The sequence below is a fragment of the Peromyscus eremicus genome, chromosome 17 (assembly GCF_949786415.1).
Source record: "Peromyscus eremicus chromosome 17, PerEre_H2_v1, whole genome shotgun sequence".
In the NCBI taxonomy this organism is placed as follows: Eukaryota; Metazoa; Chordata; class Mammalia; order Rodentia; family Cricetidae; genus Peromyscus; species Peromyscus eremicus.
Genome location: NC_081433.1, coordinates 13,771,047 through 13,785,461, shown reverse-complemented (window position 1 = coordinate 13,785,461; position 14,415 = coordinate 13,771,047). Strand labels below are relative to the sequence as shown.

Genomic DNA, 14,415 nt, shown 5'->3' with positions numbered 1-14,415 from the left:
TTCACCAGGGCCATCTTTCTTTCTCCATAATGGCCCCAAAGGAAGGGATTCACAGAGTCTTCCTTCATGAGGGTGATAATACCCCAGCATCTCTCAAAGAACTGACTGTCCAAGCCACAGGGATTCAGGTCTGGTCCAGGGTCCACACTTTCTGAGAACAGCAGGTTCCAACTTCAGAACACAAAAATCCTTGTTCCTTGAGCTTATGAACTTGGAAGTTGCCTGCCTCTTTTCTTTCCTGACCACAGAAAGGTAAATACTCAAGCAGATGGGAAACAGGAGAAGATAGCAAGGCCCTTCATCATTATCAGCTGGAAGGGAGGGCTGTTACTGCACACAGACCAACATCGTGATGGCAGCTGTGAGAACAGAAGAACATCAAAGGGATCTTGAGGACAACCATCTCTCCCAGTTCCCATCTGCGCATGCCTTCTCTAACAACAGGGCCTGTCTCTGCTCCTTCTCATGACAATCCTATAAATGCAGACTGGCTCCTCACTCCCCACACACTAGGCTCCTACTCACCCTTCCTCCAGGTGACTCTCAGCCATGAAGACACTTGTCCTCCTCTCTGCCCTTGTCCTTCTGGCCTTCCTGGCCCAGGCTGATCCTCTCCCAGAAGCAAATGAGGGGGCTAAAAATGAGGAGCAGTCAGGGGTAGAGGACCAGAATATGTCCATCTCCTTTGGAGACCCAAAAGGCTCTGCTCTTCAAGAAGCAGGTGAGTGGTGGTGCCCAGTATGATAGTGGGTTGGATTATCCTGAGACACAGTTGAATATGTACCCTGGAATTCTGTCTAGAACTGTATGATTCAGGTAGGTATCTTTATTGATTATTTATAACCTTCACTGTCTTATTTGTAGAAGTAACAGTGAGAGTCAAAAAAGTCTAATTGATTTTTCTTAAGTTTTTTGATCTAAAAATGTATCTGTGTAATAGTTTTAAAATATAAAACACATTGATCAGCTCTTTGTTTATCCAACTGATAATTTTGGTATAGAAAGGAAAATCTGCTTTGCTTAAAAGAATAGATTTAGGAACCAAATGCCAGTGTGTGAACATGTTGGGTCAGGAGACAGAAAATGGTGAAGGAATGTGAAATGGGTGTCAAATCATGCATGTAATTTACACTTGTTCAATGTATTATTTCCCAGTGTTTGGAGTTGATCATGGTGCTGAGTGTGATGTCACCAACAGAAACAAACTTGCTCTAGACCATGTATCCTGATCTTCATATTATTGTACACTATTGCATACTGCTGGCTACCTTACTTAATGCCTGATGTTCTCTGTTTCCTCAGCTGCAAGAAGGGTGAGATGCTTCTGTAGAAAAAATGCCTGCAGACGTTATGAACAAATCTCAGGGCTCTGCAACAAAGGTCCAGTACGCTATGTATTCTGCTGCCGCTGAGACCAGAGACAAGATCACCATGTGCTCTGAGACCTCATCATCTGTCACTACCCTTGTACCCTCAATTGTTTTTCCTTCTCCAATAAATTTCCTTGCAGAAAAAGAATCTGTTTTTATGCTTCTTTGATGCTATATGGCTTAGTCAGGACTCTTCTGAGCTATCTAGTAGAATCTGCAATGAATCCCTTATAAAAGAAATGTGGATTACATTTTAGTAGTTATATCAAAAGTGAACATGAGGTTAGATAAAAAGTCACATCTTGGTGATTCTGCTCTAGCTGCTTCTCCAGTCTGTCAACTCTTCTGTCCTTTAGATGGGACTCATCCTCAGAAACATGTCCCACATTTCCACAATCCTTTCTTCCATTGAAGGATATTGAGGTTGTTTCCATTTTCTAGCTATTGTGAATACAGCAGCAATAAGCATGACTGTACAACTATCTGTGGAGGAGGATGCTGAGTCCTTTGGGCATTTGCTAAGGAGTGGTACAGCTGTGCTTCATGGACATATCCTTATAGTCTTTTGAGAAGTCTCCACACTGATTTCCATAGTTTCTGCACCAGTTTGCAATCTTGACCACAGTGAATAAGGGCTCCCCTTTCCCTACACCCTCATCCACATATGTTGTTAGTTGTTTTCTTGATCTTAGCTGTTCTGACTGGGTTTAGCTGAAACCCCTGAGTACTTTTAATATGCGTTTCACTAACAGTTAAGAATGTTGAACACTTTTAAATATACCTCTTAGCTATTTTTATTAGTTTTTTGAAAGTTTCCAACAATCTGTTACCCTGTTAGGAGAACAGTTATCTCTCCCCAAACTCTTCCCAGATATACCCCTTTCCCTTCTTACCCAAGTTCATGTCCCTTTTTTAAAATCCATCTAGACCACTTTGTGCTGCCCATCTGTTTTTACATGTAAGGTTTTTCACATGGCAAATTTACCGTGAGATACAATGAAAAAGGAGCATTCCCATTTCCCTGTCTTGTAGCTAGAGTTTTCCTGCCTGGCCCACGGTCAGGGCAAATCTCTCTCACCTGCCAGTCCCACAACCGATCAGACCCGACCAAGTAAACACAGAGACTTATATTGGTTACAAACTGTGTGGCCGTGACAAGCTTCTTACTAATTGTTCTTACAGCTTAAATTAATCCATTTCTATAAATCTATACCTTGCCACATGGCTCGTGGCTTACCGGCATCTTCACATGCTGTTTGTCATTGTGGCGGCTGGCAGTGTCTCTCTGACTCAGCCTTCCACTTCCCAGCTTTATTCTCCTCCTTGCCCCACCTATACTTCCTGCCTAGCCAATGGCCAATCAGTGTTTTATTGATTAATTAGCAACACATTTGCCATACATCCCACAGCACTTCCCCCTTTTTTTTTTCAAAAAGGAAGGTTTTAACCTTAACAAAGTAAAATTACATATAATTTGGGAATTTGGGCGTAGCTTCTCTTACTACTTCCTGCTGGAGGGGGAAACAAAGAAAATTTTAGAATTATGGAATAGTCCATGAGGCTGTATCGTCTGAGCCAGATGCCTTCAAACCATTCTGGATGTTGGATCATCTGGGCCATGGTGTCATTGGAGACCTTCAGCCCCCTGAAGGCTGGTCAAACCTGATGTATCTTAATCTTGAACAAATCCATAGCCTCTGGCTTTCTGTGGGAACAAAAGCAGAGTCTCCTTTCCAAAGTAATATATCCTTACATCGAAATTTTGAAGTCAAGATATCTTTAAAATATACATATTGGTTTAACTCAGCTTCCTTTACAATCAAATATCTTTCTGCAGTTAAGAATCCCAAAGACAACACAATCCAGATTCTCTGTGTAATATTCATCTTTACGTGGCTTATTTTCTATATTAATTTTACTGTCTCTTTAAAGACTTTATTTTTTAAAACTATGTATTTGTTTCTATAACTCTATATATCACCTTTTTTGTCTCTTTCAAGCCTACGTATCTTTTACACACATTGTAAACTATTACTTCTGAATCTGTCTTATTGTGAATCTATTGCTTTAAACTGCAGCAGCTGTGGCTGCTGGCTCTGCCCACCTCAGCTTCCCAACATGGCTACGTTTACCACCAGCTCTAGGAGCTATCGTGGGTCTATGCTTTTATCCAAGCAGCATGTAGCCCAGAAACCTCTTTTTTTGTTTTGTACTGTCAAAGTCTAAATCCACCATGCAGCTTAATGTGCCACTTGCAGAGGCCTCATTCCCGCCATTCTGCAGGTCGAGCACGCAAGCTAGGAACCCACAAGTAGCTCAAACCCACAGCTGCCGCTCATTTGAGAGAGACAATTAGGAACTGTTTTTAGCTCTGTTTTAGAATCTTTTTTCTCAGTTTTTAGGTGGAAACTTTTGCCACCACGTTGGACGCCATTTTTAGATGGAGTTTTCCTGCCTGGCCCACGGTCAGGGCAAATCTCTCTCACCTGCCAGTCCCACAACCGATCAGACCCGACCAAGTAAACACAGAGACTTATATTGGTTACAAACTGTGTGGCCGTGACAAGCTTCTTACTAATTGTTCTTACAGCTTAAATTAATCCATTTCTATAAATCTATACCTTGCCACATGGCTCGTGGCTTACCGGCATCTTCACATGCTGTTTGTCATTGTGGCGGCTGGCAGTGTCTCTCTGACTCAGCCTTCCACTTCCCAGCTTTATTCTCCTCCTTGCCTCGCCTATACTTCCTGCCTAGCCAATGGCCAATCAGTGTTTTATTGATTAATTAGCAACACATTTGCCATACATCCCACAGCACTGTCTTAGTAGCGAACAACTGGCAATACAACCACTGCTAGGGGTGGGATTTTTCTGCCCAATTTCTAAGTTCAGGCTGGAATCTGGTCTGACTTGGGCTTACACACTACATGCATACCACCCTGAACATTCGTAATTTCATTTTAGGCATTTTAATTTCTTTTTTCTAAACTCTCTGTTCAGATCCATAGCTCATTTTAAACTGGATGATTTTCTTAACTGTTTTATCTTTTTAGTTTTTTGTTTATGCTGGATAATAATCCTTATCAGATGTAGAGCTTGCAAAGGGTCTTTACCACACGGTAAGCTTTCTCTTTACTGTACTGGTTATTGTTATTATTAGTTGCTATAGGGAAGGTTTTTAGTTTTATAAGGTCCTATTGTCAGTTGTTGGCCTAAATCCTAAGTGTCCTGGACATAGACATATAAGCAATGTTACATGGACTCTGTTATACATACATGTGTGTGTATGTATGCATTTAAAATTTATGCCCATGGATATATATGTAAAATCGTAACTAAAGAAGTGGTAGTAAATTTGGGACAGGAGGTGGGAGCAGCTGGAAGGGTGGAAGAAAAATCGAAGTGGAGTAGATGCCGTGTTGCTCATGAATGTGTTTTCAGGAAAATGTTTAAAATGAACCTGAAATTTAAAACATCATATCCCACATGAGTTACGTTAGAGACCTCATCAAATTCCACATGACTCATATATACTGTGCCCAACGGACTGTCCAGAAATCTTGACATTAGCCCTGTCCACTGTCTTTTCCTCCAGCCTGTGTTTAGTGCAATACTGGCCACCTGTGATTCCTAACAACCTGGAAGACTTCCTGCTTAGAATCTACAATAAACAGAATTCTGGCCACATAAACAAACACCCTCGTTGGATAGTGATGAGGATACCCTTTTAATATTAAATACATTTGACTTGCCATATCTTGATTTTCCTATTGTTTACACTTTCTTCTCTCTTCCTTCCTGTATTGTGGGGTCAGGAGCCCTGTACCAGCTATCTTCTCCATGGAAGAGCCAGTTGCTTGATGTGCATGAAGGACCAGATTGAGGTAGAATTTCTGTGTCCTTAAGACCACAGTTTCAGATACTTCACTGACACCCTGCCTTGCACATGTAGGGATTTGATGTGATTCATTGGATCCCTCCAGTCGTTGGGGTTGAAAACAAAAAATGTGTGTTAACACCTTTAATCCCAGCACTCGGGAGGCAGAGTTAGGCTGAGCTCTGTGAGTTCGAGGCCAGCCTGGGCTACCAAGTGAGTTCCAGGAGAGGCGCAAAGCTACACAGAGAAACCCTGTCTCGAAAAACCAAAAAAAAAAAAAAAGTGTGTTAAATATATATATATATACATTTGATTTTAGAGACAGGGTTTCTCTGTGTAGCATTGGCTGTCCTGGAACTCACTTTGCAGACCAGTCTGGCCTGGAACTCACAGAGCTCAGCCTAACTCTGCCTCTCAAGTGCTGGGATTAATGGTATGTGCTACCATACTGGACTAGATAATTACAAAAAAATACTTTCTAAGTTGATAGGTAAAAATTGGTATTTCACTGAAGTGCTACTTGCAATTTTTTGTATGAGTTAGTGGTCCATTTGCATGAAAGTAATAATTTGCAGTTCCTGGTATACTTTTTTTATAGCTCATTTTGCATTTGATTAATATATAGTATTAATAGGCCTTCATAAATTTAACAAATTAGCATTGTTTCCTAGGTTTTACATAATTTTTGAAAGCTTATAATTTTCTCTGGCATTAATTCCATAGTACATAAGTCCTCTATCATTCTCACTGACTTTTGTAAACCTGGAATCTCTGTATTAGTGATTTCCTGGCATAAACACATGCCTTCCAAATCGTGTCCTGAGTCAAGGTCTTTCTCTCCAGCAGCGTTTCATGAACGTTGTCATTCTGACATAAACATCATGTGCATTCGCCCAGCAAGTGCAGAGGAAACAGGACTGGAGATGGCACTGATGAGTCAGGGATGGCAAAGTGATTTGGTGACACCTTCCTGGGCTGTTCTTGCTTCTCTGCCCTTCTGTGCCACAACCTTCTTTCCATCCTCAGCCAACACATAAGTCTTTTCATCAAAGATCCAGAGTTGATCCTGGACTATTACCTCTCATCTTGACCCGACCAATTTGTGTGCTCAGGATGCTTCGAAGTGCTTCGAAGACATTCAGACTGGTGTTCACCTCTCTGTGGAACCCCAAGATGGGCCACAGCTTTCAGTAATGTTTCTCCTTGCAGTCGACATGTAGACACAACACCAACATTTCTGTCTTTGTTTCTGAATTTTGATTGAAATTGTTTTTTCGTACAATATATTCTTATCACAGAATTCCCTCTCCAATATCCTCCCAGATCTTCTCCACCACTCCAACTTGATGCCTTCTCTCTTTCTCTCTGTTTAGAAAACAAGCAGGCAAATAAAACAAACAAACAAACAAACAAGAATAATTATCATTATCAGCTGGAAGGGAGGGCTGTCACTTAACACACAGAACAACATTTTGATGGGCAGCTGTGAGAACAGAGGAACATCAAAGGGATCCTGGGGCAACAGTCTCTCCCTGTTTCCATCAGCGCATGCCCTCTCTAACTCCAGGGCCTGTCTCTGCACCTTCTCATGACAGCCCTACAAATGCAGGCTGGCTCCTCACTCCCCACACACTGGGCTCCTGCTCACCCTTCCTCAAGGTGAATCTCAGCCATGAACTCAATTGTCCTCCTCACTGCCCTTATCTAGCTTGTCTTCCTGGCCCAGGCATCCTCTCCCAGAAGCAACTGAGGAGACTAAAAATGAGGATCAGCCAGGGGTAGAGGACCAAGATGTGTCCATCTCCTTTGGAGGTCTGGAAGGCTCTCCTCTTCAAGATGCAAGTGAGGGGTGGTGCCCAGTATGATAGTGGGTTGGAATCTCCAGAGAGACGGGTGAAGATGTGCCTTGGAATCCTGTCAAGAACAATCTGGCTCCCTTGATAACGCTGTCTTACTTCTTTCTATTTCATATTCACAGCATTAACAGTGAGAATGAAGTAAAGCTTTTTTTTTATTTTCTTTTGCATTAGTCTTTTGCTCTAAAAATACAATTTGGAATTTTACCAGAATGTAGAGCAATATATTGAATAGATCCTTATAGAACAAAATGAGTAGTCTTAGGTATGAGGAAAATAATTTTATTGCCTAAGAGAACTTCAAATCAGTGTAAGAGTTCATTCAATTTTATAAATTGTAAGAAAAGGAGCGTAAAAATTAAAGATGCATCAGAATGGATCTGAAGTCTGGCATTTTATCAACACTCCTCATGTACATTATTTCAATTTGTGTTGAGTTAACCATCCTGCTGGCTGTAATGTTGCCAACAAAACATACCCATGCTTGTAGCACACATCTTCATAAGACTGTATACTATCCCACCCTGCTCTCCTCCAAACTCGATTCCTGTTTCTCTCTGTGTATCTCCAGCCTCAGAAAAGCTCTTGACATGCTGCTGTTGAAGTCGATCCTGCAAAATGCTAGAACGCGTCAGTGGGATTTGCACCAAGTGTAGCAAAACCTACGTGTTCTGCTGCCACTGAGCATGGAGACCAGAAACAACAAGATGACCATCTGAGGCCTGAGAGAGGCCTCTGATTTCCACTGCCCTTGTGTTTCTCCTTTGTCCCAATAAACTGCTTGCATTATGTTCCCCTTGTGTTTGCATTCTTTGGTATTTGCTATAAGGCTCAGTCAGGACTCTGGTTATCAAGTACCAGAACCTTCAAGGAAACCTTTGCAATTGAATAAATAATTTAGTTTTTATTTAAAAAATACTGACTCCAAATACTAACCATTTTAAGGATGATCCCAGGGTTCAGACACAAAGTGTAAAGGAGTTCAGAGTGCTGATAATCTTGCTACATTTCTTTCTTGACTTTTGACTCTGCCTTCATGTAGATTCAACTTACTCTCAAAGACATGCCCACATGTTAAGAAAAAACTATTACTTTGAGCTTCAGGTTTATAGAGTCCTAATATCTTAATTTTACAGAGAGCCACAGTCTCCTTAAAAAAGATTGAAGTTTCAATGAGTAGGCCTGGATTGTGCCTCAGCCTTCTAAGCCCTGGGTTGTTTTCAGCTCCATAGAGACAACTTTTTCCAATATTAGAAAAAGTTAATACAGACACACAATGGGTAAGAAGAAAATCAAGTCATTACTATCTATGATGTGCATATTATCTGCAACACTTATGCTTATATACCACAAAATGTATTTTCTATACAGAAAACTGTTCTTCACATACAGTGCCTAATGACTCCAGTGTGCTCTGCAATATACACTCAAGTGCATTATCTTATAACTTTGGTGTGCTTAATGCAGCTTGGAAGTAATTCCAAGAAAAATAAAGAAATCAGCAGACCGTTCTCCCTGCAGCTTGGAGTCTCCAGGTTCTACAGGTTGTTAAGGCTCAGACTCCAGAACATTGCACACTCCTTAAGGGAGTTATGTGTGTTATCTGATGAAAAGATGGCAGTGGTGACCTCTTAGACTGCCGACTCTAGTAGCACAGATAACGTGGGTGCACATCATACATCCTTGTGGGCATTCAATAAGGAAGGAAGCATACTGGGAGAATAGAATACCGCATCACTCTGAGGAAGAAAGGATGCTAGATGCATCTCATTAGGTAGTTGTTATAACAATCTGTGTTGGGCCATGACAGATACCAACTCCACCAAATGAACTAGTAGATAAAGTGTAACTCTAGACAGTACAACTTTTTCTGCCTCAAATATCACAGAAAACTGATTAGTGGATTGCAAATGTAATACGTAGTTACCAAAGTCCCATAATACATTTCTGTCTAAATAAGTTACTCATGTTCCAGGATAAATAAATTTAATAATTTAATCAAATGTGAGGTCATCCTTTTGAAATGTAATTATCTAAAAATGTAGGTCCTCTGTGTTCAGTTACAATTAGTGTAACTCCAGTAACTGTCAGTGAGCAAATACTTGACACAATCACATTGACCAATCTCCCCACTAACGTTCTCCAGGGCTTCTCCACCAGCTCACAAGGCTACAAGCCTCTCTTGCCCTTGTTTCCAGAGAGTTCCTTCCAACTCCTCTCCCTATTGCAAATTCTTGACCCTGGATGCAATAATCTCATGTATTCTTCCTTCCCACTTTTGAAGTTTGGGGTGAAATTTTCTTGTAAAATGCAAGAGTTTATTGTTTTTAAACTAACCTATTGAAACAGTGAAAATTTAAGGTGTATAATGGTAAGGCCTGATACATGTATATGCAGATTGTGAAATGATTAAATTGGGGAATTAGCATGTCTATCACCTCCGACATTTATAATTTTTTTATGGTGAAACACTAAAATTCTACTGTCTTAGCTATTTTGAAATATGTAATCCATTATTATTTACAGTCATGTTATTGTGTAATAGTTGAGCAGAAGTCATTGCTCCTCCCTAAATGTAACTCTGTACCCATTGACCAACATCTGCTCCAAATCTCTTGGCTTGCCAATCTCCAATAGCAAGTATTTTATCCCACATTCCATTGTGTTGATTTTTATCTTGTATATGTGAGAAAATGTTGTCCTTATATTTGTGCAACTGCATTTAACACATTAAGTGTCCTCCAGGATCATCTCATTTATTGAAAATTCCATCTTTTTGTGGTTGAAGAGTGTTCAGTGCACACACACACACACACACACACAAAATGTTTATGTATACTACATTTTCTTTACCCATTCTCCCACTGTAGGACATGGAGGTCAATGCCATGTCTTAGCAATAATGTACAATAATGTACAATGTACAGAGCTATAATACACAAAGATATCTGTCCAATATGTGTTCATTTCCATTTGAAAGTTTGGTTTCCTTAACTCTTAATACAACCAGAAACACAGTATAAGGGATTATGAAAATATATTTTTCTGTGCTTTGAGAACTTTCCTTTGCCACTCAAAGCTCCACAGATCATTTCAGAAATGTACTGGTTAGAGAAGAAGGTTCTCTAGTCTAATGTGGCCCGGATATTCACCTTTCCAACAACTTGGGACTCTGACACCCTAGGTGACAGTGACCCTCTCCTCACTCTCTTCAACCCTCTAGCCAATGACCATATGCCCACACATTTGCCATTGCCTAGATATACCTTCACTTGAGTGTCAACCTAAAATGCCTGGTTTATAACCTATCCCACTGCCTTCAGGTCTTCTGATGTGAGTGACCCCAGGTTCTTTGATAATTAGCCTCAGTAAAGTTGTGTTTTAGAATGACCTGAGAATTCTGATGCCCAGTCTATACCTACAGCAGTTGTAACCAGCTCTTTTATGTTGAATGTTTTGCATTAGATTTGGTCGTGTTTCCCCTGTGTAGTAACCGGAGTCTTGGATTCAACCTTAAGGAACCACCTCAGGCTGAGGCAGCATTTTCACTCGAATTCTTGAGAACTGTAAGGAGGAATGCTGCCTAGAGAAACTGGTTGGTTCAGGATAATGGTTCAATAAAAATGCTGTCCTGGCCTGTCATACTCTTTCTTTTTCTGATGACTCTGATATGATGGCAGAGTGAATGAAGGGCAGATCAATGGAACCTTGCTAGCTTAACATCCTAGTTAAAAAAAACAACCCAACAACTTTCTGGTCTCCTTCATGTTCTAGCAGTTGCCAAGACCATATACTTCCCACTAACTCTCTCCCCAAGGACAGAGACCTGAACCACACTTTGGTTATACACTAGTCCTGTATCTGCATTGCAACAATTTAGATGAAAAATGAATGAGAACTTGTTCACTAAAACATTCCAATGAGTACAGAACTTGATGCCCTTTATTTATTATGTGTTCTGGGTTATTCTTGAGAAATTAAGAGAAAAGATGAAGTCCCACTTCATAAATACATTCACAAAGCAAAAGTTTATGTTTAAAATAATCTACACAAGTCACAGGTTCACTCACTGTGTACCTAAGCATGCTCTGCTCTCCTACTGCTGTGTAAGAAACCATTACAATAAGAAATGGATTTCATACAACACCCACATGTGTTCTAACTCAAATTGATCACTTGGTCATTGGTCAACACCATGGGCAGAAACAGGAGTGGTTCTCAAGGATTTAGAGTTTACTGCAGAAGCACTCTCCAGCATGGTATGCAAGTGGTACTGGTTTCAGGAGGAAGCTTAGCAGGGCTGTGAGCTGAGACAAGATGTGCAGACCACAACTATCCATCCTGGCTCAGGAGGGGAGAATCATTAGCCAGTTGTTCCTGTGTGAACTGAGTGGGTTTTAATGATAGATATTGTAAATATTAGAAATCAAATCATTTTTTCATGAGCAACCTGGCAATAAATATTTCTGATCTACCACTATAAGAGGCCTCGGTTCTTTTCCTCTGGTCTTCTCCATAAGACATGGAGTTTCTCAAAGTATGGCGGATGGGTTCTAGCATGAACATCTGCCTTAGTCCATTTTGACTGGTATATGACAACACCATGTATCAGATCATTGATAATCGTATTATACACAGCAGATGGGACCAAATTCCTGAAGTTATGGAGGCTAGGAAATCTAAGATGAAAGTGTCAAAAGTTTTACTCTATGGTGATGGCCCATTTCCTGGTTGACAAATGATACTTTCAGGAAATAACCTTAACTTATAAAAGGGACATGGAGGTTCCCTCAGCCTCTTTTGTAAACCTCATACATGGGGGTTCTTCCCTTTTAACCCAATCCCCTGACAGAAGACCACACTCATAAATTTCATAAACTTTAGGAGGAAAATTCCCACACAGTAATTTTAGTAAGACTTAAGCATTCAGACCATAACATCATCCAGTAAAAAGAAAGTGAAAATATTAATATTTCAAGTCTTGGAAACAAAAATACAGCATGCTGACATGTGTGAGATTTTGCTATTGGTCAAGAAATTACCATATATGCTCAAGAGGAGTTTGGACAAGTCTGCATTCTGACAGCAAATGTCACAGGATTTGAAATCATCTTAAAGCACTGTTTTACATCCTAGGGACTATATGGTGCATACAAGAAAAGCTGGTGCATCTCCAGCATGCAATGTCCATTTTGGTCATGCTTGGTCTAATACAGCCCTTAGAGATGACCAGTATTGGTTTAGGTATAATGCCTCTGAACACACATCACTTTGCAAGACCATCTACTACCAATCTCTCTGCTATATGTCCAGCCTCTGGGACATCCAGAAGCCATTATGTGTCAAATAACCATCTCATGACTGTTTTGCCCATGTTGTTCTAGATAACTGTTTATCCTTAGCTAGTGGCCAAGAAAGGTTGCATCTGTCCCTCCAGGGAATGGCATAATGCATACATATCAATCACGCGAGAGAGTCCACTAGAAACTGTACAGCCACACAGCAGAACTAATGTACAATCTCATCTTAGTGCGGCATCCCTAATCCACTGAATGGCTTAACTAGCTCTCATGGCTGCCACCTAGGTCCTGGGGAGATTCACTGAGAACTCACTTTAAAATCCTTCTCTACACATTCATTAAATATTTATTCTAGTCATCTTCGCCAAGTATAAAGCAGGTTTGTAAGCCACATGTTTCCTTTGTGCTCTTTCATACTTTCTGACATCAGTGACTAAGACTCAGCCACAGGCCTATACAGCACAGGCTCCACTGTGTAAGCAGAGATGGGGTAAACAAGTATTGTCTAGGCCTGGACAACATAGATACAAGTTCCTTCTTGGAAGCCCTGGCTTGCCCCAGCTTTTCCAAATTGCCTAAGTGTCCTTGCACCACAGGTGTTGGAAGTACCCAATAGAAATTAGCCACAAAAAATTAGGACATCACAAGTGACCATTAAAAAGGGCAAGTCTGTCCTGCAAGGCTACAACTGCTGTTGCATCCCAAGATCTGGACAGAGGAGTGCTGTCTCCTGCTCTGCTCTCCGCACAGCCCAAGGATCTGTAAGTAATGAAAGTCCCTTTATTTTCAAAGGATGGCCTAGCTGCAATTGACTTCCTAAAGGCAAGGGCACTCTGGAGGAGCCCACGTATGCAGACACACATCTAAGGCTCTTCTGTACGGGCCTCTAGTGGCTTCCAAGGACAATAGTCATTGGGTAAGGGGAAATTCACAATGCTTTTTTCAAAAAACCGATGTCTTACTTATCCTTTAGGCAGGGAGAATAATATCATCTTAAAAATTTGTTTCTGTTTTAAGAAATATCTCTTTGGGTCATCTACCATTTAGTGTTTGACTTGGTTTTGGCTTCTGAGGTGCACACGCTGCCTATATATGGATAATAGTTTCTTATCAGGTGTCTGCTTTGCCAGCCTTTAGCACCATTTTCTAGTTATCATTTCAAGCTGATGATTATTTCCTCTCCTATGGAGAAGCTGTAGAGTCCAGTGCAATCCCACTTGCCCATCTTTGCTTTGTTCTCAGAACATTTGGTGTCATGCAAAAAAAAAAAAAAATCACTGTCCAGATCCAGGTCTGAATTTTCTTCTAGTAGTTTAATGCTTTCAAATCATATGCCCAGGTCTTTGAATCATTTTATTTGAGATCAAGTTCCAATTGTGCATGAAATCATTGGGTTGTAAGGTTTAATTCTGATAATCTTAATTGTCACTCATACTTGCATAGAAGTGGAAAGAATAAACGTTTCTCCTTCTTAGATTCATGCTTTACTCAGAATCACAGGAGTTCATTTCATCCATAGGGTGATAAGGTCAAAGTGGTCATCACATGTGCTGTAACACATCTAACCCTAACAAGCCTTGACTAACAGGCATCACCAGGATCCAGGTCTGACCCCAGAGTTGACAACAGAAGACATCAGAATCCATCTTCAGAGATTTAGAGGCATTGTTTTCTTGAACTCAATGCATAAGAGTGCTGCTTATTCTATTTTAACTTTAAAAAGTAAGCACTCACTCAAACGGTAGGTACAAAATCCAAGCGGGAACAGGAAACAATAGCAGAGTCCTCCCCATCCTCACTAGTGTAAACCAAAGGCAGTCGCCAAACACCCAGATGAAGACATTTTGTGATGAAGCTGTGAGAACAAGAGAATCAAGAGGACCTCCAGGACAGATCCTTCGCCTTATCAATCCTGTCCAACTCCAGGGCCTATCTCGGACCCTTCTGCTCACATACTCCACACACACACTTGGTTCCTGATTTTTTTCATCCCCTAGGAAACCCAAGGCC

The 14,415-nt window shown here is 40.7% G+C and overlaps 1 protein-coding gene across 1 annotated transcript; it reads left to right on the top strand.

Moving 5' to 3' along the window:
• The first annotated feature begins 549 nt into the window (after positions 1-549).
• Positions 550-1,412, top strand: LOC131894376 (alpha-defensin 9-like). The gene is made up of 2 exons (XM_059244626.1): positions 550-721; positions 1,303-1,412. Exons 1-2 carry the CDS (start codon positions 550-552, stop codon positions 1,410-1,412), a joined length of 282 nt encoding a protein of 93 aa, XP_059100609.1.
• The last annotated feature ends 13,003 nt before the right edge of the window (positions 1,413-14,415 follow it).